At 37.9% G+C, this 27,162-nt stretch overlaps 2 protein-coding genes across 3 annotated transcripts in view; one reads left to right on the forward strand and one right to left on the reverse strand.

Moving 5' to 3' along the window:
- LOC113525966 (inactive dipeptidyl peptidase 10) overlaps positions 1-10,413 on the forward strand; it is a 56,909-nt gene extending 46,496 nt beyond the window's left edge. The window contains exons 18-26 of the mRNA XM_026912668.3: positions 1,024-1,122; positions 1,284-1,353; positions 2,160-2,354; positions 3,107-3,161; positions 3,581-3,680; positions 3,855-3,913; positions 5,822-5,894; positions 9,104-9,177; positions 9,296-10,413. Of these exons, the coding sequence (XP_026768469.3) occupies positions 1,024-1,122; positions 1,284-1,353; positions 2,160-2,354; positions 3,107-3,161; positions 3,581-3,680; positions 3,855-3,913; positions 5,822-5,894; positions 9,104-9,177; positions 9,296-9,421 (851 nt within the window). The 3' untranslated portion in view covers positions 9,422-10,413. The remainder of the gene's footprint in view (positions 1-1,023; positions 1,123-1,283; positions 1,354-2,159; positions 2,355-3,106; positions 3,162-3,580; positions 3,681-3,854; positions 3,914-5,821; positions 5,895-9,103; positions 9,178-9,295) is intronic.
- Positions 10,414-12,106: 1,693 nt separating this feature from the next.
- Positions 12,107-27,162, reverse strand: part of LOC113525964 (inactive dipeptidyl peptidase 10) — a 90,075-nt gene continuing 75,019 nt past the window's right edge. For both annotated transcript variants that reach the window (XM_026912665.3, XM_026912666.3), the window contains exons 14-26: positions 25,265-25,356; positions 24,185-24,232; positions 23,527-23,648; positions 21,800-21,844; positions 21,021-21,119; positions 20,725-20,794; positions 18,064-18,258; positions 17,892-17,946; positions 16,849-16,948; positions 16,639-16,697; positions 16,439-16,511; positions 16,270-16,343; positions 12,107-15,105 (exon numbers count right to left, since the gene is read on the reverse strand). In XM_026912665.3, coding sequence (XP_026768466.1) covers positions 14,968-15,105; positions 16,270-16,343; positions 16,439-16,511; positions 16,639-16,697; positions 16,849-16,948; positions 17,892-17,946; positions 18,064-18,258; positions 20,725-20,794; positions 21,021-21,119; positions 21,800-21,844; positions 23,527-23,648; positions 24,185-24,232; positions 25,265-25,356 — 1,170 coding nt within the window. In that variant the 3' untranslated portion in view covers positions 12,107-14,967. The remainder of the gene's footprint in view (positions 15,106-16,269; positions 16,344-16,438; positions 16,512-16,638; positions 16,698-16,848; positions 16,949-17,891; positions 17,947-18,063; positions 18,259-20,724; positions 20,795-21,020; positions 21,120-21,799; positions 21,845-23,526; positions 23,649-24,184; positions 24,233-25,264; positions 25,357-27,162) is intronic.

The raw sequence follows: 27,162 nt of genomic DNA on the forward strand, positions 1-27,162 counted from the left end.
ATTAGGTTATAAATGTAAAGGTAGGTGGGGCATCTTTCAGTGGAATTGGAATAGAATTTTTAACTTTTCACTATTGGGGGTAACCAGATTTTAAAATGATAGAACTTTGGTTGAGCTACACTATATGGCCAAAAGTATGTGGACACCTGACCATCACACCCATATGTGAGCCTTCCTCAAACTGTTGCCACGAAGTTGGAAGCACACAATTTTATAGGATGTATTTCTATACTGTAGCTTTACAATTTTACCTCACTGGATCTAAGGGGGCCAATCATGTTCTGGCATGACAATGCTCCTGTGCACAAATCTTTATTTTTTTCCACCTCTGAAATATTGAATTATTCATATTTTAAATCTAAGTTTCAAAGACCTTTAAGTGAAGATATATATCTATATCTATATCTATCTATCTGTCTATCTATCTATATATATATATATATATATATATATATATATATATATATATATATATATATATATATATATATATATATATTGTTCAGTGTGCTACAGATGCAGTAGATAGGGAGTGGATAGAAAAGAAAACAATGGAATATCCCTAATGCTAATTATTTATGTTGAAGTAATGTCCTATTTGATAAGATAAGATAAACTTTATTGACCCCACAGTGGGGAAATTCACTTATCACAGCAGCTCACAGACAGTTAAAGTGCAGGTATTAAAGACTAATGATAGCAAGAAAGAAAAGTTAAATATGACACAATATCAGCAAAAGTAACAAAAAAAACTGTACTGTAATTATATGCACCTTAGGAATAATAAAAGAAAAAAAATTCTATAAAATTATAAAATATTGCACATTTGAACATCACTGTAATGCGGTGTTGTAAAGTCTGCCAGCCACTGGTATGAATGCCCTGCGGTAGCGCTCCTTCCTTGATTATTAAAACTATTAATATATTTTCCATAGCAGATTTGTAAAACTGCCCCAAAGCACCTTATGGTAAATTTCTGCCATAAAGAAGATTTATGAGCAATTTTATTTTTTGTTTTTGTAGGTTATATGACTATAGAATCTGGTCTGGAGTTCAGAGTCTTGCTCAGACAGAAACACATCCCCCGCAGAGAAATCAGAATCATACCCTCCAATAACCATGGTAACAAATTGCTGTCATCAACACTGATATGACATACAAATAGTCAGTGCAAGCATAATGATTTTTTTAGATAATATGTGACTGTGCATATAGTACACTAAAGATGGTACTGAGATGTTTGTTCATAGTGATAGCTGTTATAATCAGCTGTGTGTTTGCAGCACTGCGACTGGAGCTCAGCTATCCTGTGGATTTTGATGAGCGTAATCAGCATCCTCTGCTCTTCATACTGTACGTTCATCCATTATTCTCCATTTCACCATTCTTACACACATACACAAACACATACAAACACCCATTGCGTGTACAAGAGAAAAGAACTTGAACACCACCAAAGCCAGCATCAGACTTAAAAGACATTTCTCATTTACAACAGAGAAAGTAGAAACTGAATACAGTTATAAAGAAAGTTTGTAATTGGCCTCCTGGTACACTGTTTAGTTGTAGAAATAACTTTATTATGGTCCAAAAATCAAAAACACTCATTAAGAAAATGTTTCAATAACATTTCAATTTCAGTAAGCACCCATTAAATGAAACATACAGAAAAGATTGAAATTAAACAGAATACATTAGTGAAATTGTGTAATCCATTACATAAAGCTTCTGATAATAGTTCATTATGTAATCACTAACTGATACCACATTAGAAAGAACATTTTTTTAAAGCTTTTCCAACCCATTACACAGATTATCTCTTTTTTATTATGAAGATTAAGCTTATCCCAAGTGTTTTAAAATTAATTTTAAATTAGTTAATAATAATCTTTAACATAAACACTCATACTACAAATCCCAGCTTTAAATGGAGGATTGTGTGTGGGAGCTTTCAGATGTGTTGCTGTCCAATTAGAGTGCTGGTATTGCAGAGGCTTGACACACAATCTGGTAGCTCTTTATTGATCCTGGCACATCAGTGATTACCTATCACCTGCTATAGATTTCATGACACTTTTGTTCAGTCTGCTTTCAATCTGTGCACAGTGTAGTATACACGTGCACACACATACGACAAGTATTTTCTACTTTGTTTTTAGTGACAGTGCCCCTGGTGGTCAGCAGGTGAGTGAACAATTCCATCTGGACTGGGACTCTGTTCTGGTGAGCTCAGACAATGTGATTGTGGCTCGTCTGGATGGCAGAGGCAGCGGCTTCCAGGGACAAAAGATTCTACAGGAAGTGCACAAGCGTCTGGGAGTGGTGGAGCTCCAGGATCAACTTGCTGCTCTAGAGTAAGAGACAATATGCAATATGCAGTATGTGTGCATATGTGACTGAAAACAATGAAAAACGATTTATTATGATTTTACATTCATAATAAAACCATAGTGCTTCTTTTATTACTAATTAAAGTCTTATTCAATTCCGTTCCATTTTATATGTATAGCACTTTTAACAAAAGACATTGTCACAAAGCAGCTTTACAGAAATTCGGATGCAGATTTAGATATAGGTGCCTAATAAGCAAGTCAGAGGCCACAGTGACAAGGACAAGCTCCCTGAGATGATATGAGGAAGAAACCCTGAGAGGAACCACACTCAATAAGCCATGAGAGGCTGTGTGTTACAGTGATTTTATCATGGGTGTTCTTAGGCACGAATTGAGGCGGCAACAAAAACAATATCATAAGATTCAGTGTTCAATAATATTCACAATAAACAATTCTTCTGCCAATATAGTCTGTTAACATTAAGCTTTAGTTGCTAAGCAACGTATTGGACAAAGATTAGGGCACTCCATGGAATGGCAATGGCTGTAGTATAATGGTTTTATTGGTTTAAAACCTGGCACATTAATACAGAATTCAATTATTGTGATGCAATCACAGGTATTTATAATGATATGGTTTTAAAATGAGTATTAGGTATAGCTCCTATTGTATTTGGCTGGAATGAATACCTTTGATGATACGATTAAAGATGTCTGATGTAACACACTTAATATGGATCAAATCAGCTTTGGTAATCTTGTTTGTATTTCCAGGTATCTGGTGAAACAATCGTACATTGATGGGAGCAGGGTTGGTGTTTTTGGCAAGGTGAAGAGAACAGAGTTATTATATTCTGTTCCAGGAATAAAACATCATGTGATGTTTCTTCCACTACAGAAAAAGTGCCTTTCCTCATTCACAAATGTTTAAAGAATTACCACAAAACTGGTACTGATGAAGTTGTCAGATGTGAAGCGAATGAGAAAAAAAATCCCTACATTATTTGAATGTTTGAAATACATTATTTTGGATATATTAACCTTTTCAACCTCAGTGTTTTCCCAAGTTATCTAGCAGAATACATAAGTAGTAGAAACTCACAAACCACATAGAGTTTTTCATACTTTGTGGTTTTATCTTTAAAATCATCTTAAAATCATCATAACTGTGCAAAGTTGTGCAAAAAATGTAGAATATGTGTGTGTGTGTGTGTGTGTGTGTGTGTGTGTGTGTGTGTGGTTCTGCAGGCATATGGCGGCTTCCTAAGCTCCCTTCTCCTCCTGTCTCCCATCTCTCCATTCCGCTGTGGTGTTGCCATGGCACCCGTCTCTGACTGGAGACTCTATGGTACCTCAGAAGCCATTACAGTACAATAACACTAACAGTATCTCACATACACACTCTCTATCATTGAGTGTATGAGTCTTCTTTTAGAGACTTGAAAAAGGCATTTCAAGTATTTGAATTGGAATAAGTTATTTGACCTTTAGTAAAGAGATGCTCATTTGTTTATCTGTGAAGCTTCAGCATTTACAGAGCGATATTTTGGGTTCCCAGCCAAGGATGAACATAAATATCAGGTAAGACAAGTGGCACAGGCAACCCTCTTCTTTTTCTTCTTCTTCTTCTTCTAATAATAATAATAATCATCATCATCATCATCATCATCATCATTATTATTATTATTACAGAAAACATAGCATTGAAAACAAACATATGTAAAGAGTTAATGTAACACATAATAAAAAATAGCAATGGATAAAATAAAATAAAATCAAATTAAACATGACAAAAAAAATGTTAAAAATGCAATTAATTGCAAAATTTAGGCATAATGTTCATGTACGTTGTGTTCATTCTCATATTTCACCTTTGTTTTTCATTATTGTTTAAGATTCATTTTGGGGCTAAAATTAATGAACGATCTTGAATGACCCAATGAATGACCCCAGTTTCTGGGTAGTAATAAGAAGAGAGGGTAGATTAAAGTTTGCTCTTCGTCTCTGATCTACTGCTAATATGGATCACTATGTGCATTCCAAACATAGCAAGAGGATGATGGTAGAAGAGGGTGATATGGCAGCTGAAAAATTCACCAGAATTTTTCACTTGCTGCATTGTTAGGGGGATTTTTCCCCCCAAATTTGTCACCTGCCAATTCCTAGCCACCAGCCAGCTCTCTCTTATCATACAACAGCTAATGACTGGGGAGGGTGAACATGTGCTTTATCCAAGACACTTGAAGCCAGCCAACTGGATCTTTTCAAACTGCTTCTCATACTACAACACAGGGCAGCATAAGACCCTCGGAGGAAAGGGCAATCTGCCCTCTTCTGCATACACGAGCTCACAGATGCCTGCTAGAGTCACAACAGAGGAGAGAGAGTATGCCACCCATCCCACCCAGACAGTACAGTAAATTTTGCTCCCTTGGCTCCATGGATGGCTGTGGCATTGTTGGGATTAGGTGCTGTGATGTAAGAATATTATAATCACCCAAAACCTATTTCTGCATATGCTGATCCCATTTTTTAAATATAAATGTATGAAAACTGAATAAGGTACCAGAACACACATCTTTACCAGAGTATAGCCTATAGAATACCATATTTGTACATTACACTGGGCATTTTCATATTTGGATGCATGAATATTTGATTTCTAGACTTGGGTATTGAAACAAATCAGCATTTTATTGTTTTTTATTGTTTTCTTTAAATGAATATCCTTTTTCAGTGTGTGCCTCATTTTCAAATGAAAAATGAATTAACGCAAAATACAAAAGACTATTTAATTTGTATAGAACTAGATGTTGTCTAACAATAGATGCTGTCACAAGTCAGCTTTAATGAATTATAAATATAGATCTGCAGGATCTAAAACTCTCAGTACGTAGGGAAAATTAACACTTTTTAGCAAAATGTAGCTTTATTTACAAAACATCCTCTACATGAGTGCCATTTCTTTTAAACACACACAGAGTCGTCTGTCCCACTCATGATGAACGCGTGTTAACACATCTGGTGTTATGCATGTAATTGCATGTCCATCGCAACCTTGCAACACCTTCCCCATCCAGCCATGAGAATGATTTCAATACGTTCTTCTTTTGTGAAAGGCTTTATATAAAATATTTTTTTTCCAGATAGCCTTTAAGAAACTTCCATGTATCCTCTATGATAAAACTCCTCTATGCTCACAGCTATTAATTAATATTAACAGCACAAGAAAACTTCTTCTAGGTTTCTTTTCATGCATTTTGTTTCTGCATTGTGCATGATGATATGATCATATTATTGTATCATTTATTTATTTGCAGAAAGTAATATCATATTGTGCTTTATATTATATTGTGGTATATAAAGTGTGAGGCTTTATACCAGACTTAGCTGTGATAATGTAATATATTCAATTGCATATAAGTAGACCAGAGATTGTATGCACATCTGCATACTGAGTGGCACTGCATGAATTTTTGTATTTGTCAGATCTCTAGCCTGCTTTCTAACATCAGCACCACTGAGAAGCAGACATTTCTGATCCTACACGGGACAGCTGATGGTAAGTGAGTGGCTCAGTTTGCCTCCATCCCATAGAAGAGCTCACACTACATACACACTTCTTACATGTTCCAGATGAAACTGGTGTTTTGGGCTGAGGGAGCAATGCCCACTCCACTGAAATATTGTGCTCCCTCAACTATTTATATTTTGTCCTGCAAGGTGGCCTACCCTTAGCATTCAAGGCAATAGTTTGCATTTTTTTTAACAGTGGGATCTGCTCTGAGCGTCTTGTTGATATTATCTGGTATTAACCTATCAGATTATGTACTATGCACTTGCCTTCTGAACTTGATTTTTAATGTCTAGCTTCAAAATTCTACTGAGCATTTTAGCGCTTGCTAGCTACATCACTCCCGTTCATCATGTGGACTATTCATCATGTTGAGAATTTTGTGGCATCAAATAAAATAATAATAATTTAAGCGTGTTAGTTTAAAACAAATATGATATGCAGATTAAGCTGCCCAGGTCTGCACTAACTTAAGAGCCTGATGACCATTTTGACAGTTTTCTACAACGAGCCTCAGCCACATAGACAATCTTTACCTTTTGCCTCCTAGTGAGGAAGTCGCCCCGATCAAACCTTGTACAAGCAATGCCAGCAACGTCAAGACATAACAAGCACCAATGCCCCCACAAGTACTGGATGATCTTGGGGATGAGAAACCAGCTCAGATTTGATAAGACTTTCACTCACACTGGATATAGCAACTGGCACTATGCTAGCAATAAGGAGCTAGTATGACCCTTACTGTGCTACTTGCAAAGAATATTTGAAGTGCTTGATGCTTTGGAAAGAGAAAGAAGGGCTACAAAGAGCATGGAAATTTCTACTCTGGTTAATTAGGCACAGCTCAAAAGAAAGCAAATGTATATACCAGCAATTGGCATTGATGAATATCTTGCTGTCAACAAGTTGCCTTTCAGAAAAAAAGATGCCTTAGATTGTAAGGATTAGGAAGGTAGTGTATTATTCCTGGCTATGTTAGGAAAGATAAAGATCTATGCTTTTAGCACTATTCCAAATAATGCCACATACATGTCTCACAACCTTCAAAGTGACAGTTGCACTCATGAGTGTTATAGGAAAAATAAATAGGTAGCTCATGGCATGCTCAAAGTGGACTGCACTGAAGACCCAATGGGTTGTGAATTTGTCTCACTTGCACCTCATTTTGTGGATGAGACCAACCTTAATACTGAGTGTCTTCAGGACAAGATTCTCAGTCAATATCACAGTGGTGTCAGAGTTATGCTTAGTAAATATGGAGGAATGCAAAAACATGCAAGAAAGGCTCATTCATGAAGTACCATATGTGCACTGTTTTGATCACAATCTCATAAAACACTGGCAGCACACTATACTAGACAGAAAGAAAATCATTTCTTCACTCATCTTCAACACTGAAGGACATTTTCAACAAGCACAGAAGTAGTATGTTATATTTGAGGAAAGCACAGATAATTCAACTGTCATTTGAAAGGGACCTAAAAACAACATTTAGTGAGGAACTGCGTAGAAAGAGAGACTACTGAGGAAGTTCAACTCTACATCAAGATGGTTGCAACTCTTAGGATAGGACAAACCTTTCGCTTTTTTTGCCAGTTTGCTGGTTTTAAATGTTTAATCATTAGCATGGTCTTATGCAACCATGCTAATGAAGTGGACTGAAGACTGAACGTGAACCTTGTGAACGTGCTGAATATGTCATTAATATGTCATGCTGAATATGCCATCAGTGTCCACTATTACCTGTTTGTTGAGCATATCCTGGAGAAAAGTACTCATGAATACCTGGAACATGGATGGGGCAATGATTAAACCATATGGCATCACTAATTATTTGCAGCACCTGCTTGCCACTTATCACATTCTTTAATCCAAATCAGATTATAATGTTCAACTCTAGTCAAACAAAAAATCATGAATGTCTGAGTTGTATGGCTAAGGCAACAACAGGAAGAGAATCTCTTTTTTGACAGTGATTATGTTCAAACCTCTGTAGTTGATACATGAATGTTAGCCTTCTTCTTCTTCTTCTTCATGAAAAAAAAATGTGTCTGATGCTTGGGATGTGAATGAACAGATGAATCCCTGTTGGAGAGGCTCCTGGATATACTCATCCATGGCATTAGTCTCTTCATGGTAGAGAGGGTAGATTCAATTCCATGGAGGAGTGGTGTGCTCTAGGAGTTTGATGTGGAGAAAGTTTAGTAGCTCTACTCTTACTAAACACAGAGGAATTGTGATTTCCTGAGATGAGTCTGCACTGTCCACAGATGTGAAGGAATGTGAAATGTTCTGTGGAATGTTCAAACATTTTTGTCTGCAACTACTACTAAATGAAGGGGGTCTGTGAAATGGGTGATGATATCTTCTCCCATGAGTTGGCCATGTAGTTCTCCTTTCTCTCAAGAGGTTAGCTACTTTGTTTGAGGTATTGATGAAGCAAACCAAGGTGAGGTTTTCATCTTGACATGCCAGTTCTCTCTGAACATGTTCCCAGAGACCCTTTCAGAAATGGGAACAGAGAACTCTGCTCATTCCAACTACACAAGACCATCAGTGATCGACAGAAAGGCAAGAAATATGGTGTAGGAAACATTGGCAGTAGCTGAATCTGGACCATTTGAAAGGTGTAATAGTTTATCCCCTCCATCCTTTCCTTCTGATGAATGGTACTTTGAAGTATTTTTTAACACTACTTTGAAGAGACACAGAAGAGAAGTGCTCAGAAGATACTTGATTTGATGGCTTTCCTGGTAAACAGGGACATCACCATGGCACTTACGGCATTTTTAGAACACAGGCATTGGTCTGATGGCTAAAGTATTGTATATGAATAGAAATCCCTGACAATAGCATGTGGTATTATCTGCTAATCGTATTGGTCTGGTAGAGTTAAGCAGACCTCTGAATGACAGTATTGAGACAGTTGAATTGAGATAAACCAGCTCTTGCTGATAATCAAGCACTCCTGGTGAAATGTTGGATCTGGACGTGACATGATGCAGATTGTAATTTATGTCGTTCAGTCACTTCATAAAATTATAAGCATCATTTTCAAAAGTTGCAACTGATCCACTTAAAAAATTAAGATATGAAATAAGCAGAAAATATCAGAACAGAACAGAACAGTACATTTGGTCATTTTCTTGGCAGCTTTTTCTCTAAGGATGTTATTACACTTCGTCTCTCTCTTGCAGCCTCTGTTCACTTTCAACACACAGCTGAGCTGGTGAAGCTGTTATCTATGCATAACGTGAACTATACATTACAGGTCAGTATGGCAGCCTTCTGAATAGAGCCCAGTAATAAATATTCTAAAGTATACTTTTTTCATGCAATCCATTCTGTAATCATATACACACTCCCACTCTCTTTCTGAATTGCTGTAGATTTTTCCCGACGATGGCCATGACATCAGCAGCAAACACTACATGCTGAGTTCCGTCATCACCTTCTTCAGAGAGTGCTTCCATGAAAACACTGCTGTCACCATGGAAACTGGGGAGGAGGACTAGCATCTGTGGCTTAAGTGATCTCAGTTGGACTCGGTGGGATTTAAGGACAAGATGGCTACCATAACAAGCATCCTTGACATGGGTGACTTTATTCTAATCCCACTGGTCCCTCTCCTACCTGCCAGAGGCACAGAAGGCTTTCTTATCTGGTGTAGCAGTGGAGCAGCCACACTGAGTCACACACTGACCAGATTTGCAATGACTGTCTGAGATTTTGGAAGATCCGTCATGCTGTTACTACACTGGTATGAATGACTAAGTTTACAATACCTATAGATACTATGAAGCTTACAAATCAACCAAATACTCTTTTCATGAGGCTCTACTTTCTCTTCATTTCATGAAAGGTAAACATACTACAATAAAGCAAGGGCAATGATAGATTTTACAAAATCTTGCATACAAGAATGATGTTTGGATAAAACATACTTGAATCCCCATACTGCAGACGTGAAGGAGAAGGTGAAGGAAAAGAAAATAGTGGGCATTTTTCCAATATTATTCTGTTAAGCATTATGCACGAAGTAAGAGACTTAGAGACTTTGGATAAAATCTTTGGATAAAAACCTGTGAGATCTCAGTTATTTTATTCTCAAAAAGTTTGGATTTTTGATCATCCTGATTTTTAAAAATTATTTTTAAAATAAATTAAAGATTGATTTCTGGACTGTTTTGAGATTGTAAGGTTGTATAAACTCAATATTACAGCTTATTTGGAATTGAGTCTATATCCATCAAGGTACTTCAGCCCTGCAGATATGGTCACTGTTATCCTTGATGAACATTAAGTATAATATTAACTGTTTTAATGCAGTAAATATTTGTTTCCCTGCATCATTTTGTGTAAATGGTAGTGTGTGTACATTCAAGTGGCACATTCAAGACTTTATATATCACACATAAGCCAAATGTCAAGTATATGTCATATTGTAATAAAAAGGAATTGTAGAATACAAATGTATTTGCCCCTCTAATTCCTACATTAATTAAATTAATTTTTACAGTCCATGTATAAAAGAAAGTGTCATTAGATTACGTGTTTTATATATTTGCAATAAGACACATAGTTTGGCATATATCTTAAATCCTTATTATGAGTTCTTTGTGTACCCAAGCATCCAGTACAGTTCTAGTAGTACATTTCTAATAATCATCCAATAACACAGGGCTCCCAAATGGAGCAACAGAAAAGTGTTTGTCTGTGAACTCATGGCAGGGCAGGGCAGATAACACTTTCTTCCAAATGTGTAGGCTGGCTTCACTTGTCTCGGAGAAGGCATGTAATAGCCCTCGCCCTCCCCAGTTGGTAGCTGTAGTATGACAGAGAGCTGACTGGTGGGCAGGAACTCTCCAAGACTAAATTAGGGAGGAAGTGTTAGAATCCAAAAACAAAAACAACTATTAAAAATTACAATTTTTAATAGATTATGAAATCAATTGAAACCTATAAAGATATATTCCATTGTTTTCATCATCTGTAGTATACTGTATGTGTGCGATAACTAAAAGATTTTTTGATGTTTCAATGTACTGAGAAGTTTAGTTGGATTTGTTGGACTTATTTATTTTAGTCTAAGTCTAAGGGTAGTAGGTAGGTGGAAGCAGGAATAATGGGCAAGTGTAAGGATCTGAGCAACGTTGACAAGGCGTGGGGAGCGAAGGCTATCCTGTCTGGTCCGATCCCAGAGAAGAGCTACTGTACCACAAATTGCTGAAAAAAAGTTAATGCTGGCTATGATAGAAAGGTGTAAGAACACACAGTGCATCGCAGCTTGCTGTGTATGGGGCTGTGTAGCCACAGAGCGGTCAGAGTGCCCATGCTGACCTCTGTCCACCGCCGGAAGCACCTACAATGGGCACATGAGCATCAGATCTGGACCATGGAGCAATGGAAGAAGGATCATGGAGCAGTGGAAGAAGGTGGCCTGGTCTGATGAATCTTTTACATCATTTGGGCGGCCGGGTGCGTGTGCATCGCTTATCTGGGGAAGAGATGGCACCAGGATGCACTATGGGAAGAAGGCAAGCCGGTGGAGGCAGTGTGATGCTCTGGGCAATGTTCTGCTGGGAAACCTTGGTACTGGCATTCATGTGGATATTACTTTGACACGTACCACCTACCTAAACATTGTTGCAGACCAAGTACGCCGCTTCATGGCAATGGTATTCCCTAATGGCAGTGGCCTCTTTCAGCAGGATGATCTGCCCTGCCACACTGGAAAAATTGTTCAGGAATGGTTTGAGGAACATGACAAAGAGTTCAAGGTGTTGACTTGGCCTCCAAATTCCTCAGATCTTAATCCGGTCGAATATCTGTGGGATGTGCTGGACAAACAAGTCCGATCCGTGGAGGCCCCACCTCACAACTTACAGGACTTAAAGGATCTGCTGCTAATGTCTTGGTGCCAGGTACTACAGCACAACTTCAGAGGTCTTGTGGAGTCCATGCCTCGACGGGTCAGAGCTGTTTTGACGACACAATATTAGGCAGGTGGTTTTAATGTTATGGCTGATCGGTGTGTGTGTCTGTGTGTGTGTATCTATATGTATATATGTGGTTTGGTTTCTTGCTTGTTGTATTGTACACTTTCACCACCATTATTTCTGTATAAATAAAATGTAATAAGTGTTGATTTTCCTGCTAAAGAGATGACATATAACATGTGTAACATCACTGAGTCGGGGTCAGTTTGGATGAGCTGTTTATTTATAGTCATTACTCGAGGACAGAAAGGCCCAATCCTCCAACCTCCCTTCCTTCTCATTGCCCTGATCCCAACCAAACAAACAAAAATAAAGCAGAAAAACAGTAAATCTAAATTACAAAAGAGATAAACAATCAAATCAACACAGATATGTACTGATGACAATATCTACCCTGCTGGCTAAACTACTATGATATATGATAAATCGCAAAAATATACTGTATGTATGTACTGGATACACTTTTCTGTACAAATCACACCGCCATCTCTGGAGTCTACTATATACACACACATGCACCCTTACACAGTGCCTGTCCACACTATGACTTTAATGACTGCACTAAAGATTTAAACATGGTAATATGGTATAGAATATTCTTCCTCAGTTTCCACATTCAGCTCACATTTTGTATAATTAGTCACTGAGTTGTGTTTGAACAGGTTTCAGTTTTTCGGTTGCACAAAAGCTACAGAAGCTTCCAGTATATCACGCTGTGCCATCAGCATGATGCTCTCATTCAAGTCTTTTAATGCGCTCTTGTCACCTTAATAATTTACATCCAATGATTACAAAGAAAACAATCCCTCTGCATGCTGTGTACACTTCTGTGCTATTTCATTATAAGCTAGGATAATGACAACTACCCAGAAATTCATTTCACTCTGAAGCACTACTGTTGCTCTAAAGCTATTGCAGTCTCCATGTGTGATCTGTTGCATACTTCTAATTTATTTTCTGTGACATAATTGTGCAAACTGCTCTTTACTCAGACAAATCTGTAACGCACTTGCAGTTTAAATACACTAACAAAATAATGCAAAATGCTCCAAAGTGATTTAGTGATTACTGAAAATTCGTGTCTAGCATGTGAATGTGTTTTGTTCAAGTAGCACATGTTCCTGGATGAACAATATTTTTTGTTGTTACTTGAATAATATTACATGTAACTGATCACTGCTATCTGATGTCTATCTGATCAATGTAATAATAGTAATGCTACCTTACAGCTCAAGGGTCCTGTGTTCAATCCTGAGCTTGAGTTACTGACTGTGTAGGTTTCCACCTCCCAGAAACATCCCATAGGTGACCGTGTTATACCAAATAGCCCCTAGGTGTGAGTGACTGTGTGAACATGTGTGTGCATGGTGCCCTGCAAAAGACTGGCTTCTCATCCAGGGTATATTCCCATCTTGCAGATTGACCACAAACTTGACCAGGATAAAGTGGTGACTGTGGTGACAATGAATGAATGAATTGATTGATTAATTAATACATTTTATGAATTAAATGCAGATCTACACATTCATTTTCCTTTCTGGAAGTGACTGAGTGTCTGGAGTAGGGTTACCATGTCTATGGTCAATAAAACCAGCCCAGAAACAATTCAAGATCTGAAAATCTGCCCTTTCCGGGCTCTATACATTGCTTTCAAAGTCCACCCATGACTACCATAACCAACTGTACAGTAATATTTTAGTAATTCCATGCAATATATTAAAACAAAGCAGTATTTAAAGCAGTATTTATAGCTTATCAAAACATTTCACATTATTACAGATCATCAACATACTGCATACAGAAATGTACAGAGCTTATTTTATGAATGGTGCCAGGAGACACATTTGATCAGCTTCCACCTCTGTGGCAGCTAGTGCATGAGGAGTTCAGGAATGTGTTGGGTGTTTCCATGGCCATGTGCGTTTGTAATGATTTGAAGGTTAGTTGGTCAGTTTGGTGTAGAATGTATAGATACATAAATGATAAGTAAAGTATTTCATTTGAATCTGTAGAGGTAAAATGACCAGAAGTAATCCACATCTGTGGGAAAACTGCGGACTTAACAACATTTGTCTGCAGGGAATTTTTAAGTGATTCAGGAATCAAAGGAGTAGGACACTCACAGTGATCACATCAGATAGCAGTTATTAGTTGAAATCAATGTTGTTTGAGCTACAATAAAGAAATATTGATCCAGAAACATGTCCTACTGAAATAAATATTTTCACCTGTTGGACAGTTTTGTGTGTGGACAGGGCATCTGATTTTTACAGCATTCAGTAAAGTCCTGTCTTTGTGTATGTGTGTGTGTGTGTGTGAGTGTGTGTGTGAGTGTGCGCGCAAGAATCAACCTCATCATTTCAACCTCTCAGTGTAGTTTAGAGCTTGTTGATGGAAATGCCACTTCTTCTTGGTGAAGGTTGTTACCATGGAAACAGTGAGCATTTTCTTGTGCGGTAACAAAGTGCAGCGCTTTTGTCCCGGTGTCTACCGCACACAGACTTGAAGAAAAAACAAACACAAACATGCAGCTGTGTGACTGGATCAGGTCCACGCAAACAGACAGTGCTGTGATTGGCCAAATCAGGATTCAACCGAAAAATCTGTGCTGTGCATGAAGCATCCGGCTTAAGATAGCAGTGATTTCTGATATGTGAAAGATTCGGTTGTTGTTGTAGCAACCAAGTTCGTTTCCAGTTACAAATGTCCATTATCAGCAAGTATACACACACACACACACACACACACACGCACGCACCCCAAAACACCTACACACCTTTTAGGCCCATATCTCAACATCCATATTGTCTAAACATCAACACATAAACCCACATGCATATATACATATCTAATCACACGCACACACACACTCACACACACATACACACAGGCACACCCTCCCTCTTATCTAAAATCTAAAAATCTTTCCATTTAGACCTGCAGGCCTCTTTAAGGTGGGATCCTACAGGGAGCACTGGTGTGTGTGTGTTACACAGGTCTGTGTGGATGAAGGTGTGTGTGTGTGTGTGTGTAATGGTCCTGCTGTTTATACACTCTTCAGCCTACTCCTCCTCTTCCTCTTCCTCATCACTGAGTGGGAAGATGTCCTCCTGCAGGCAGGATCGGAAGTAGCTACTCAGAGATGCTGAAAGATGCTGCCGACTTTGTTCTGACAGGAAGTGACCCTCATCTGGATAAATCTGCACAACAAACACACATCAAGGCTGTAAACATCAAGTTCAAATGCACAAGATCATCTCAGGTAACTATATATGACACATACTGTATATGGTATGGTGCATGTTCAGTACTGTGAATATTTTAGATATTTAGTGTTCAAGTACAGTATAGGTTTAAGTTTGTAAGCAACTACTGTATGTGTCATATTCTGAGTTGATCTAACTAGTGTAACTATTATTCAATTATTCAATAATAATATTAAAACTAATTGGAAACGTATGTACATGTTGAAGAATTTGTTCATCTGAACCTATATAAGGATCCTGGGTGTTAAGGGGTTAAGAAACATAATAAGGTGTTAATGCCAAAATTGTTATTTGCCTAAAGCAGATGAATGTCTTAGTTATTCACTATCCAAATTCAATTATTTTCTGCTTTTTGCTGTAAGATGTGATGAGCTGTTTTACATTCAGCACCAATTTCAGACAATTTTTTAAGCACAATATTTCCTCTTTAAATTCATGTTCTAGATAATGCATTTGCACACAAGAAACTATAAAAAATAAAAAGTTATTAAATAAAGAAATGCACTTTTACTGTAACTCCAAACAATCCCAACAATTTTAATCCATAAGACTGACACTTTCTGTACTGAATGAAAATAATATCTATAAAGGTGCATGAGGATCAGTGGCATAAGCATGTAGTGTGTCATTAAAAGAGAAGGCAAAGAGCACTGAATTGAGTGCACAAAGTGGAATCCACATGCCAATAATGCATGCTTCAATCATGAGAAAAAAAATGGGCTTTTACCATTTCTTCATTATTACTGGGGTGTGTTTTGTACTAATGTGACATCAAGGGTTATTTTACAGGCTGATTTTATAGAACGGCATCTGTCCTGTTGCAGTTCTCACTCGTCAAATATGATCCACAAGTTCCTGTTTTAAAAAGGGTGAGCTAGACAAACCCCAAAGATGTATGTGTTATCTGCACAGAGATAGTTTTAATAATCTCAATGGGCAGCCCAGAAAATCATGTTAAACTTTCTCTTAACAGAATTCTGAATGAGGATTTTTTCCCTCATGTGTTTATTTGTTTATTGATGTACCTTTTGAATGGTCCAACCCTAAATATGACACTAAATGTTGTAGTATTTGTTGCATTTACTGTTCCTTCAGTACCTGCAGTGTATAGTTGGCTCCGATCTTCACCAGGTTCTTAATGAGTTCAGCTGAGTGTTGGAAGTGAATATTTGCTTGGAGGAAATAAACACAGGAGAGGAAAAATCTCAGTATAACATCATTTCCAACCAACCAATTCTCTCTCTCTCTCTCTCTCTCTCTCTCTCACCATCTGCAGTTCCATGTACAAGCATCAGAGTTTGGTCTCTAAAGCCCTGCACATTCTGTAGCACGCTGGAGGACTGGAGAACAGACAGGTATTTTAAAACAGCTTAACATATATAGCAAATTTATAATGCTCTAGAGCACAACAATGACAGGCAAGCAAATGAATGCTGTTGGCTTGAGTATAGAAAGTTACGAACCCACCTGGTATCTGCTGTCATCCTGTAAAGGAACTCCTAGGTAGCGCTCTGAGAATGCAGAGGCTGTGGTGAGAGAGAGAGAGAGAGAGAGATACACCTAACTGAGCTAATAAACATCATAGAAACCTAATATCGTAAACCTAATATAGTAAGAAGGTATTGGCCAAAAGCTAAAGGTTAGATTTAGAGAAAGTTCAGATGATGTAAGCTTTACCATGTAAAGTCCAGTCAGTGACTGGGGACATGGCTACAGCGCATTTAAACAAACTCTCAGTGGACTTCACCAGCAGGAGTGTCACATATCCTCCATAACCCTGTAGTCAAATACAAAAAATACACACAAACACACAGTGATGCCATAGATCATGCACTCTTACTAAAAAGAGGATGCTTAATCTATTCTTTATCTACTGCCTCTGTATTGTATCTGTAGCACAAATAAAAAGGAATTAATTTCTATTCATGTATTATCACCACAAAAATTTTGGCATGTTTCCCTGTATTTAGAAAAGAGCAGAAAACTCATGCGCTTGAAAGTCGCTTCTAATGGAAGTCTATGGGCAGCTGCCATAATGTTTATGTGAAACAATTTTTTTGTAGAATGCTTTCTTAAATTCTGTATTCAAAGCTATTTGTAAATTAGGCACCAAATCTGTATAATTCCTCCTTTCAGAGATAGGACTATTTTTAGAGGAAAGACTATGTGTATAGAATATGTGATACATGGATAACTCAGAATCATCAAGAAAGTAACTGGAATTAATGTTCATGTCTCTTTCATCCTAAGACATGTATCATTGGAATCAATAAACTTCTGATGAATTCTCAAATCTGACTGGTTGGAGGTTGTTGATTAATTTTCAATAAAAGCAGCTCTTGAAGTAGTTCTGGCTGCAAGGCAAAACACATGGTTATATTAATGCTCTCATTCTAATGCATTACAACACTAAATGTAATTATAAACTGATAAAAAGTACAATACACAAATTGCTGTGTAAGTGGAATAACAGCACACCCCGTGATGTTTCATTCCTTACATAGAGTACCAAACATGTGCCCTTAGACTTTTGAGTGCAGAGAAATGTATTAAACTTTTTTCTCCATGGTAATTACACACTACAGATGTGAAAGACAGAGGTTAGCTTGATTACACAGCTACTTCGTCTCCTTCTATTCTATGCAATATTTTAATAATAGTATTTACAAGGTCCCTATGAAGTTAATAAATTAGATGCGGTAGTAAAACTTAGGTCTTACCCGGCCAAACACTCCTATCCTGTTCTGATCTATGTATGGAAATTTCATCAGGTATCTGCAAACAACAAGCCTCATGTCAGCACAGGATTGACACATAATAAGATTTCTGTTCTTCACACAATCAGCCAATAATGAAGTGAATCAAATTCAATAAAGAGTATGAATGACTTACTCTAGAGCAGCAAGTTGATCCTGGAGCTCCACCACTCCCAGACGCTTGTGCACTTCCTGTAGAATCTTTTGTCCCTGGAAGCCGCTGCCTCTGCCATCCAGACGAGCCACAATCACATTGTCTGAGCTCACCAGAACAGAGTCCCAGTCTACTGAGTACTGGTCATCCACCTGCTGACCACCGGGAACGCTGTCTCTGTAACACACAGAGCAAGATGTGAGGTCTCAGGGATGATATGGATCAAAGGTCAGTCAGCCTCGTAGGTCCCATTTAAGGAACATTGATTGAGAAAAAATAAAAAATAAAAAAAATAAAATTAGTTTTCATTTATTCATCTTCAGTAAGCGCTTCTCACAATCCTGGTCAGGGCTGCGGTGGATCTAGAGCCTATCCTAGGAACACGGTGTGAGGTGGGTATACATGCTAAATGGGAGACCAATCCATCACACACACATTCACACACTCATTCACACCTAGAGGAAATTTACATTCAAATATAAGAACATGCAAAACTCCACACAAACAGTAAAGGATCAAACTGGGGACTCTGTAGCAGTGACATTGAATCGCTTCCCATTGCTGCCCAAAATGAGTATTTTTACTGATGAATTCATTATTTTCTATTTATTAAATTAAATTAATTATTTTATATCCACACATCCAAGGTCTAAAATGCTCAAACTGTGTATATCTGATCACTGCTAGTATCTTGAAAGTAGGTAAAAATAATGATTGCAAGAAAGCACACACACACAAATTCCCCAAGCCCACACTCTAGAATAAACTGCATTAAGAAGGTGTCCTTTTTGGTATGACTGAATAGCCAGACAGTGATAAATGATGTCTTCATTTTTCAGTCATACTGCAACATAAGTTGAGCTGCTGTGTTGTTTGCCCAGGACCAGACTCTCACTGCACCACGGCTGCCCCATATGGCTGGGGGCTTCATGTTTTTAGGCTAATTCCAAAAGCAAAGAAATTGAAAGCATGAACAGATGGCACCATAACCATTTGATATCAATAATGTTGTAAAAGGTGAACTCTAAAGTCACAGTGGATGCTAAAAGTGCAGAAAATACTTAATTAGCACCTCAAGAGAAGTCTTGGGTTGTTTTCGTTGAGGCAAACAAATTAAAATCCACAAAAGACTTTGAAGAGTGTATTAAGAGTTTACCATCTTTCAGCACTATGATTACAGCGTTTAACACAATCAGTGTAAGTGGATAAATATCATCTTACTGTGTGTGCTGATACTAATGCAGACAGCAGATCCTTCCTTAGGAGAAGGTGTTCATGTATAAATACAAAATTACCTGCAGCTGTGTTCCTCTTTCACTCATCACAATAGCTCTTAATGTAAAAGCACAGCATGGTAATGATCATTACGAGATGCCTCTCTCTGTTTCCCCATCTCTCTCTTCTCAAGTCTCACGGGTCCTCATCTCCACTTCTATCCTATCAGTCCTAAATGAGCAATAATATTATATCTTAACCCCTTCTTTAACACCACATCTAGTGTAATGAGAGTTAGGATGTCTATGATTAAAAGTCAGGTGCAAAGGTTTACACACCCAAAATGAAGAAAACAAATGCTCCCTTATTGTCACAAGCAACAAAAGAAAAAAAAAACATCAGTAAACAATAGAAGGGTTTTCTTCATTTTCACTCTTTTCTACTATTTTTATTTTAACACTAAGAAAATAACACATATTGAATTATGCGGTAACCAAAAAAAAAAGTGTTAGACTTATCAAAAGTATTTTATATTTTAAATTCTACACAGTATTCCTGCTGAAGCTTTGCACACACTTGGCATCTTCTGAACTAGCTTCATGAGGGAGTTTCACCCCAGAGAGCGCATTGGCATTAACTATTTACATCTGCCTTAAAAACAAATTTCAATTTCTTGTATGTAATATATGTACTGTACAAATATGTCTGTATTTTCATTATAGTGTGTTTTGACTTTGTTTTGACTGGTAACGTATGCACTCACCAGCCTCTATACACCTGGTCTTTCAGGCAATTATCCAATCAGCCAATCATGTAACAGCAGTACAAAAACTTCAGTTAATGTTCACATCAAACATCAGAATGCAGAAAAAAATTGATCTCAGTGAGTCAGACCGTGGCATAGTTGTTGGTGCCAGATGGGCTGGTTTGAGTATATCAGAAACTGCTGATCTCCTGGGAATTTCACACACAACAGTCTCTAGAGTTTACACAGAATGGTGTGTGTGAAATCCAGTGAGAAAAAAAAAATCCAGTGAGTGGGAGTTTTGTGGGCAGAAACGCTTATTGAAGAAAGAGATCAGAGGAGAATGGTCAGACTGGTTCAAGCTGACAGGAAGGCTACAGTAACATAAATAATCACTCTTTATAACCATGGTGAGCAGAAAAGCATCTCATGTTGAACCTTAAGGTCCACAGGCTACAACAGCAGAAGACCACATGGAGTTCCACTCCTGTCAGTGGGCACAGGATCACCCAAACTGGACAGTTGATGTGTGTGTGTGTGTGTGTGTGTGTTTCAGAAGTTTGCATTTCCATTTCTTTTTGAAAAATAAAACAGGACATTGGTAATTTTATCTTTTAAAATAGAGGCATAACTTTTCTTTCAAAACCATGGGTGAACTGCTTTTACAGCAGCAAAATGCTTACATTATCAGCAGTAGTCCATAATGGCGTGAGTCAGAGAAGTCTGGCGGGAAGGAAATCTTTAGAGGAAGGTCTGGAAAAACAAGAAAGAACGAAAAAACACTTTCGAAAAAAGCATTATGAGGTTTACATGATTGATGCCTGCTTATTGATCTAGAAAGTTACATAAATGTTCCTGTCTACATTTAAAAATGTTTTAGCAAAAACGTTATATGGTTTCCTAAATGTATTACACAAATGTTATAAAATGAAAAGTTGTCTGCTAACTGTGAAATGAACATATGTGAAGAGATATTTACCAAAGCGGTCAGTCTGTAGGGTTTTATACTCAGTGATCTGGATTCTCTTGTATCTCAGAGCAGCTTTGAGGAGAGAGTTATTCTCCAGAATAAAATAATCTGGGCACACAGACACATGGTTAAAAACCAAAACAGGTGACTTTTTTTTTTTTTAAATTAAAACCTCTATAACCGCAGCATGGCCACTCACTGTGAGTTACAGTGTGATTTAGTAGATGTCTCCCAACCATATATTCACTGCAGGAATTCGCCTCCAAGAGGGAAAGCCCATAAAAGTGAGTTATCTGAGGTTTACAGAGGCCCCATTGCCACATTTAATCATAACAACAACTGCCATAACAACATTACATCCAGTGTAGGATGGGTACTGAAGTGGCTTTATTGAAAACCTAAAGATGCTACTACTTTACATCTTATTAACGGAGCAGCACTGCTCTTCACGTGGCAATGACATATGCTACATTACAACTCACTGATTACATCTGAAAATCACCACAGAAATAGTTACACTGTAGTTGTTGCTCACGAAAATACCTTTCACACATAACCTGTCAGAAAGTGTATTTGCATTTACAACAAACATAAAGGTCATGCTGCAGATACTTAATACACAGGAGGTGGTAAATTAACCACTATCCAGTTTAACACTGCTTGAAGGAAATGTAAGTGAGGAATTAGTGTGTGCATGTGTGTGTGTGTGTGTGTGTGTGTGTGTGTGTGTGCACGTGTGTGATGTCTACATGGAGTGTGGAATGAATATGTTGTAAACAAACACTCACTGGCTGTGTTGAGTGTGTGGACGATCACTGTGGGGGCTCCAGGCCCTAAACAGGACAGATAAAACATCAAAGAAACCTGGGTTAGACTATTACAAATCAATAACGCAGATGAAAGTTATCTGTGTTTCTGTGTGCATGTGTGCATGTGTGTCACAATAAGGCTAAGGCAATATCTCAATTAAGCCTAAGCGTAATGTAAGACCATATGCCCGACATGGTATAATCACAAGCATGAGTATTATGTGTGCATTTCCAAGACTCTCCCTTGTTAATATCACCTTTTACAACGGACATGTGCAATGTGAGCATGATGCATATTTCTCCATGGGTATTTTTTAAGCTACACTGTAAAAAATATGACTTTTTTTTACAGCAGGGTTGCCAGCAAAGTACTATAATTTACAGTAAACAACTGTAAAACATTTTTACAGTAAAGTATTGTAATATCATACACAGAACATTTGCTCATTTGGCTGATGCTTTTTAAAAAGATGACTTACATTCAATGCAGGATACAACTGAGTTGAAGGTTAAGGGTCTAGTTTAAGGACCCGACCCAACCGTTTGACTTTGGCAGTGCAGCGATTTGAAAACATGACCCTCTGATCTTAACACACTGAGCCACCACAACTAGCTCAACTAGCTTGCACTGATTCAACCACCTCCACCACTGAATTAACTCACACTACAATACTGCATTGAATCAATGCAAGTAGTTGAGCTAGTTACATATACCAGTATGTGGTTTGTATTATATACCATCAAAAAACTCATGTATTCAAGTGTATATATTTATAGGGTTTAGTAGGAGAAGTACATTGTATCAGTGGTACATATAATAGTACATAAATAAAATACAGTATGTAGACCTCAACTCAGTATTTAGAACTTAATGTGGCCCCTGAGATAAAAATGTGGACCATCCTTGCTCTATATGTACACTCTGAGAAGGGATATCAGCACTGAGTCGTTATTAGTAAGATTATTAGGGCTATGAAATGAATAAAATAATTAACCATAATGAATAGTGTCTTTGTATAGTTAATAACAGTTAATCAAAATTCTTATTAGCTTAAATTGGACCCTAAGCATTTTTGCATTAAATTTTCAATACTGTGTTGAGGGTTATTTTAGATGTACCATTATACAGTATATACCACTGATACTATGTACTTCTCCTACTTAACCTACATATTTTTTCAAGAGATGCTTATAAAGCACTGGATACTGTGTGAGATCCAGGGCAGGTGTTTCAAAAGGCAGACATTTCACTGCTGCAATCATGTTCCTTGCACAATCTGTGCTAAGCATGCCTAATGTCTTTTCTCGGCTCGTGCTTCACCAAAGTGCTTCACTTCTGTTTTCATTACATCAGAGCATGTGAGTGCAGTTTCCAATTTTCATCCATATAATGCCCTGTAACCTCAAGATAATCATGGTTACTCACAGACGTTCAGTAATCTCCATTTAAAAACAGCCGCAGCTTTCTCCATCAATGAATCACATAAATTTTCAGCACACAAGCAACTAGCCGAGAAATGTGCAGAGGATTGTGCTGAGGATTGTGGATGATTTAAAGGATGAAACCAGGAAAATGCAATAATGGCATCCAAAAAGGGTAGCACTAAAATGTATCATGATAATACATTATTAACACTCTAAATCTTACAGTTAACTATTACACACTGTCTTAAGTGAGTTTTTATACGTAGATGTGAGAGCTGTACCTTTACAGTGCAGTATAACGTGCTGCTGTGTTGGACTGAGGTCAGCACTAAAGAAAGTGCAATGGGCTTTGTTCAGGTCACAGGTCAGGCATCGCCGTGGGAACAGACCAACTGTGGACACACTGAACACAGAACCAACCAAAGCCTTCATTTTTATGTTATCACCACCAACTAAGCTCAACAAGCCCAGAGAGGAAGTACGTTAACATAAAAAAACTGTAAAGATTGCTTTGAGTGTTAGGCAAATGATATTGTACAGCAGTCAATCCAAACTGCAATCCATCCATCCATTTTCCATACCACTTATCCTACACAGGGTCACGGAGGAGCCTGGAGTCTATCCCAGGGAACTCAGGGCACAAGGCAGGGGACACCCTGGATGGACAATCGCAGACTATGGCCAATTTGGAAATGCCAATCAACCTACATCACATGTCCTTGGACTATGGTAGGAAACTGGAATAAACCCCTGAAGCACGCGAGAGCGTACAAACTCCACACACAAAGAGTTTCAGGATTCAAACCCCAACCCCAGAGCTGCAAGGCAACAGTGCTAAGCACTAAGCCACCATAACCCCAAACCGAAAGCCATTTAAATTTAAATTTAAATTAGTACTAGCATTGTGTAGACTGCAAGGAACGTGTAAAAGATCCAGACCTGAAGAGCTGTCGTCTTCTTGAGGATCCTTCAGTGCTTAAGAAATATCTGTCGGGTAAAAACATGCCAGTGCTCATGGAAAAGTCACAGTATTTTCACAGACCTTGTTGAAGCCTAAATGGTAACACTTTTGGTGAAGCCCATATTCATAAATCAGTATCTTATAACCCAGCTATAATGAGAAATAATTTAGCTTATTCACACTGCTTGATGCATTCAATGATGACAGTTTGTTTATAATATTTTTAGAATGATTAAGAAATATTACAGTTGCTTAATAATTATGTAGTTTGTGCAGTAACCCACATGTATTATAATGAATAGTGATACTCATGTCACAATATTATAATACATTATTAAGGAATTAGCACATTATTAGAGCTCTAAGAGGTAACATTATAGTTTATAAAAATGCTTAAAAGGAATCATTGCCTATAACAAAAAATTTATAAGCACAGTTATAATTTATGAATATGGGCTTCGTAGAAAGTGCTGCCACATTATTTTCACCTTATCTTTCAAACTGCTGCTTTGCTAGTAATAAAAACACCAGGCTATAATTTGGGGACAAACAAAGTGGAAGTTCATTATTTATTTTTTGAGTTTTTTTAAAATAATTCCTCCTGTTTTTTCTACAACAAAATTCCAAGGTAGAAGGACATCCTTCCCATATCCCGTGTGCACATATTTTATTAGCGATTGGGAAGTTCATATTTGGTAGTGGAGAACACAGGATTCAAAAACACATCTGGGGCTACAGATGTGAAAGCTAGCTATGTTTAATCTTGCTACATTCTAATGTACAGATTTTGTTTCATTATATACTGCTAAGAGTCAGAATGGATCATGCAAAGGCTGTCATTAAGTTTCATTTATTGTACTTTAATAATGTCGAATGTGTTAATCAATAAAAACATAATTATTGTTGCTGCATCGAATATGTATGATTTCGAGATGCCATTGTATTGTATTGTATGAAATTTGAATTTGTGTGTTGTTGTGAATTGTGTATTGTTACACCCCTAATATTTATGTATTAATATAGGAGTGTGTGATATGACTGATTATAAAATGACTCACATGGTCTGGGAGCTTTCATCGTAGGCCAGAATCTCTGTCACTTCCCAGTTACCTGATGTCAGGTGACGCACCTCATTTTGATCCACTCTAACCTGAGAAGAGTAATAATCACCACCATGGTAAGTTCAATATCTAAATAAGAGATCACTTTATCACTAATTGTTGTTGTTCTGCTTTCATCTGCTCTTGTTAGGGGTTGCCATGGTCCGCATGTTTGATTTGGCACAGGTTTTATGCCGGACCTTTCTGACATAACTCTTCCATTTTATCCGGACTTGGGACCGGCACTGAGAGTACACTCCCAGCGGCTGGGTTGGTTCCCTGCCCAGGAATCGAACCCGGCACTTTATCACTAATTAACCTATGTAATTAATCTATTGTATCACATAATTAACAATCATATTAATTATCGTGTAGCCAAGATCACCTCTGCAATAAGCAGTATACCATGAGAAATCACACTGATTATACACACTATTAGACATTACAGACCAAAAATATGGAGATAAGCAGTGATTTAAGTGAATTTGCCAATTACCAAAACAAGATATTTACTGACATCTAGCTCAACCAAAATAAGTGTTTCTAGTGATGTGCTCTAACTAACTCTAATGTATTATACAAGAAAAGCCTTCCACCTTCTTTTTTGGTAGCAGTCTCTTCCATCGAGAAGTTTTTAATTATTTAAACACCTGATTCAGTTAATCAAGCGGTTTAGAGCAACTAAATGTTTGTCATTAAATCTCAACTAAATGTCTGTCATTAAATCTAAAGAGCTAAAAGAAAATGTTTTGCTGAATGCAGAATTTGAAGTCACACAGAATCAGTTTAGAAGCTGTGACGGCGGGCTGACAGTCCACGCATGGAAAACATTCCTCACATGACTGACAGCTCGGTGCTGAAAGGGCAGCGCCATTTCAGCCCCCCTTTGTTTTGGACAGCTGGAGTGCGCGTGGCTGTGGGGCGGAGCGATGAAATAACGCACGTCTAGTGGCCAATGAGTGCCGCGGCTCCAATTCACCCTCTGGGAGAAGACGGGGAGCTATAAAAGGAGCCAGCAGCTGCTCTCTCGGCAAGGTAGGTGAGATTAATGATCTTACTAACGTTTGTTTCTGTGTTCTTGCCAGAAGCCGATGTAAGCGGAGGGGAAGAGCCTCTGTCTCTGCACACCAACCTCCATGCCATCTGAGAGCGTCCACAGTGCCGCCCCTGTCTCGCCGCTGCCGCCAGCTCGCCGCGCCAAGCCCTGAGACAACACTACCCCCACAGAGCTTCGCCAGACCCACGCTCCCTCACCTTCACCTCACTTCCCTCACTTTAAAGAAAATAAAGAGCACGTTCCCCACATCTGCCATCTCCAGGTGTTTGTGTTCAGCCCTCCATGGTCTCGCAGTGTCTCAAAGCCCATATATTTTTCTATACTGAATAATAAATTAATTCATTTCGCAGTCAAGATAAAAAAAAATTACACAACAGAAAAAGCACAGAAAAAATGGAAATGTTCCCAGTCTTATACCCAGTCCAACCTTTTCCTGTGATTAAATGCATGGCCTGTGTTTGCATTTTGGAACATGATACACTCCTGATACATTAACTCAGACTAACTCCTAATTTCCCTGTCAGACTCTTTTAGTGAGACTTTTAGCTCCACAATTTTCTAAAAACTGCTGCACTAACAATTTTCACACTTCTGTCCATGAAAGTAATTCCCCTTAGTCATCAAGACATTCTAGATTTAGGTTTACGGTGACTGTAGCAAAAACCAGTTAAGAACGATTTATTCATGGACTATTTTTTAAACATCTAGTCAGACCCTATGATAATATATTGTCTGTTATCTCTTTTTATATTTCTATTTGTATATAACATTCATGTTGTACACATGTATACATCTACCT

This window comes from Pangasianodon hypophthalmus, chromosome 5 (assembly GCF_027358585.1).
Source record: "Pangasianodon hypophthalmus isolate fPanHyp1 chromosome 5, fPanHyp1.pri, whole genome shotgun sequence".
NCBI classification, from domain to species: Eukaryota; Metazoa; Chordata; class Actinopteri; order Siluriformes; family Pangasiidae; genus Pangasianodon; species Pangasianodon hypophthalmus.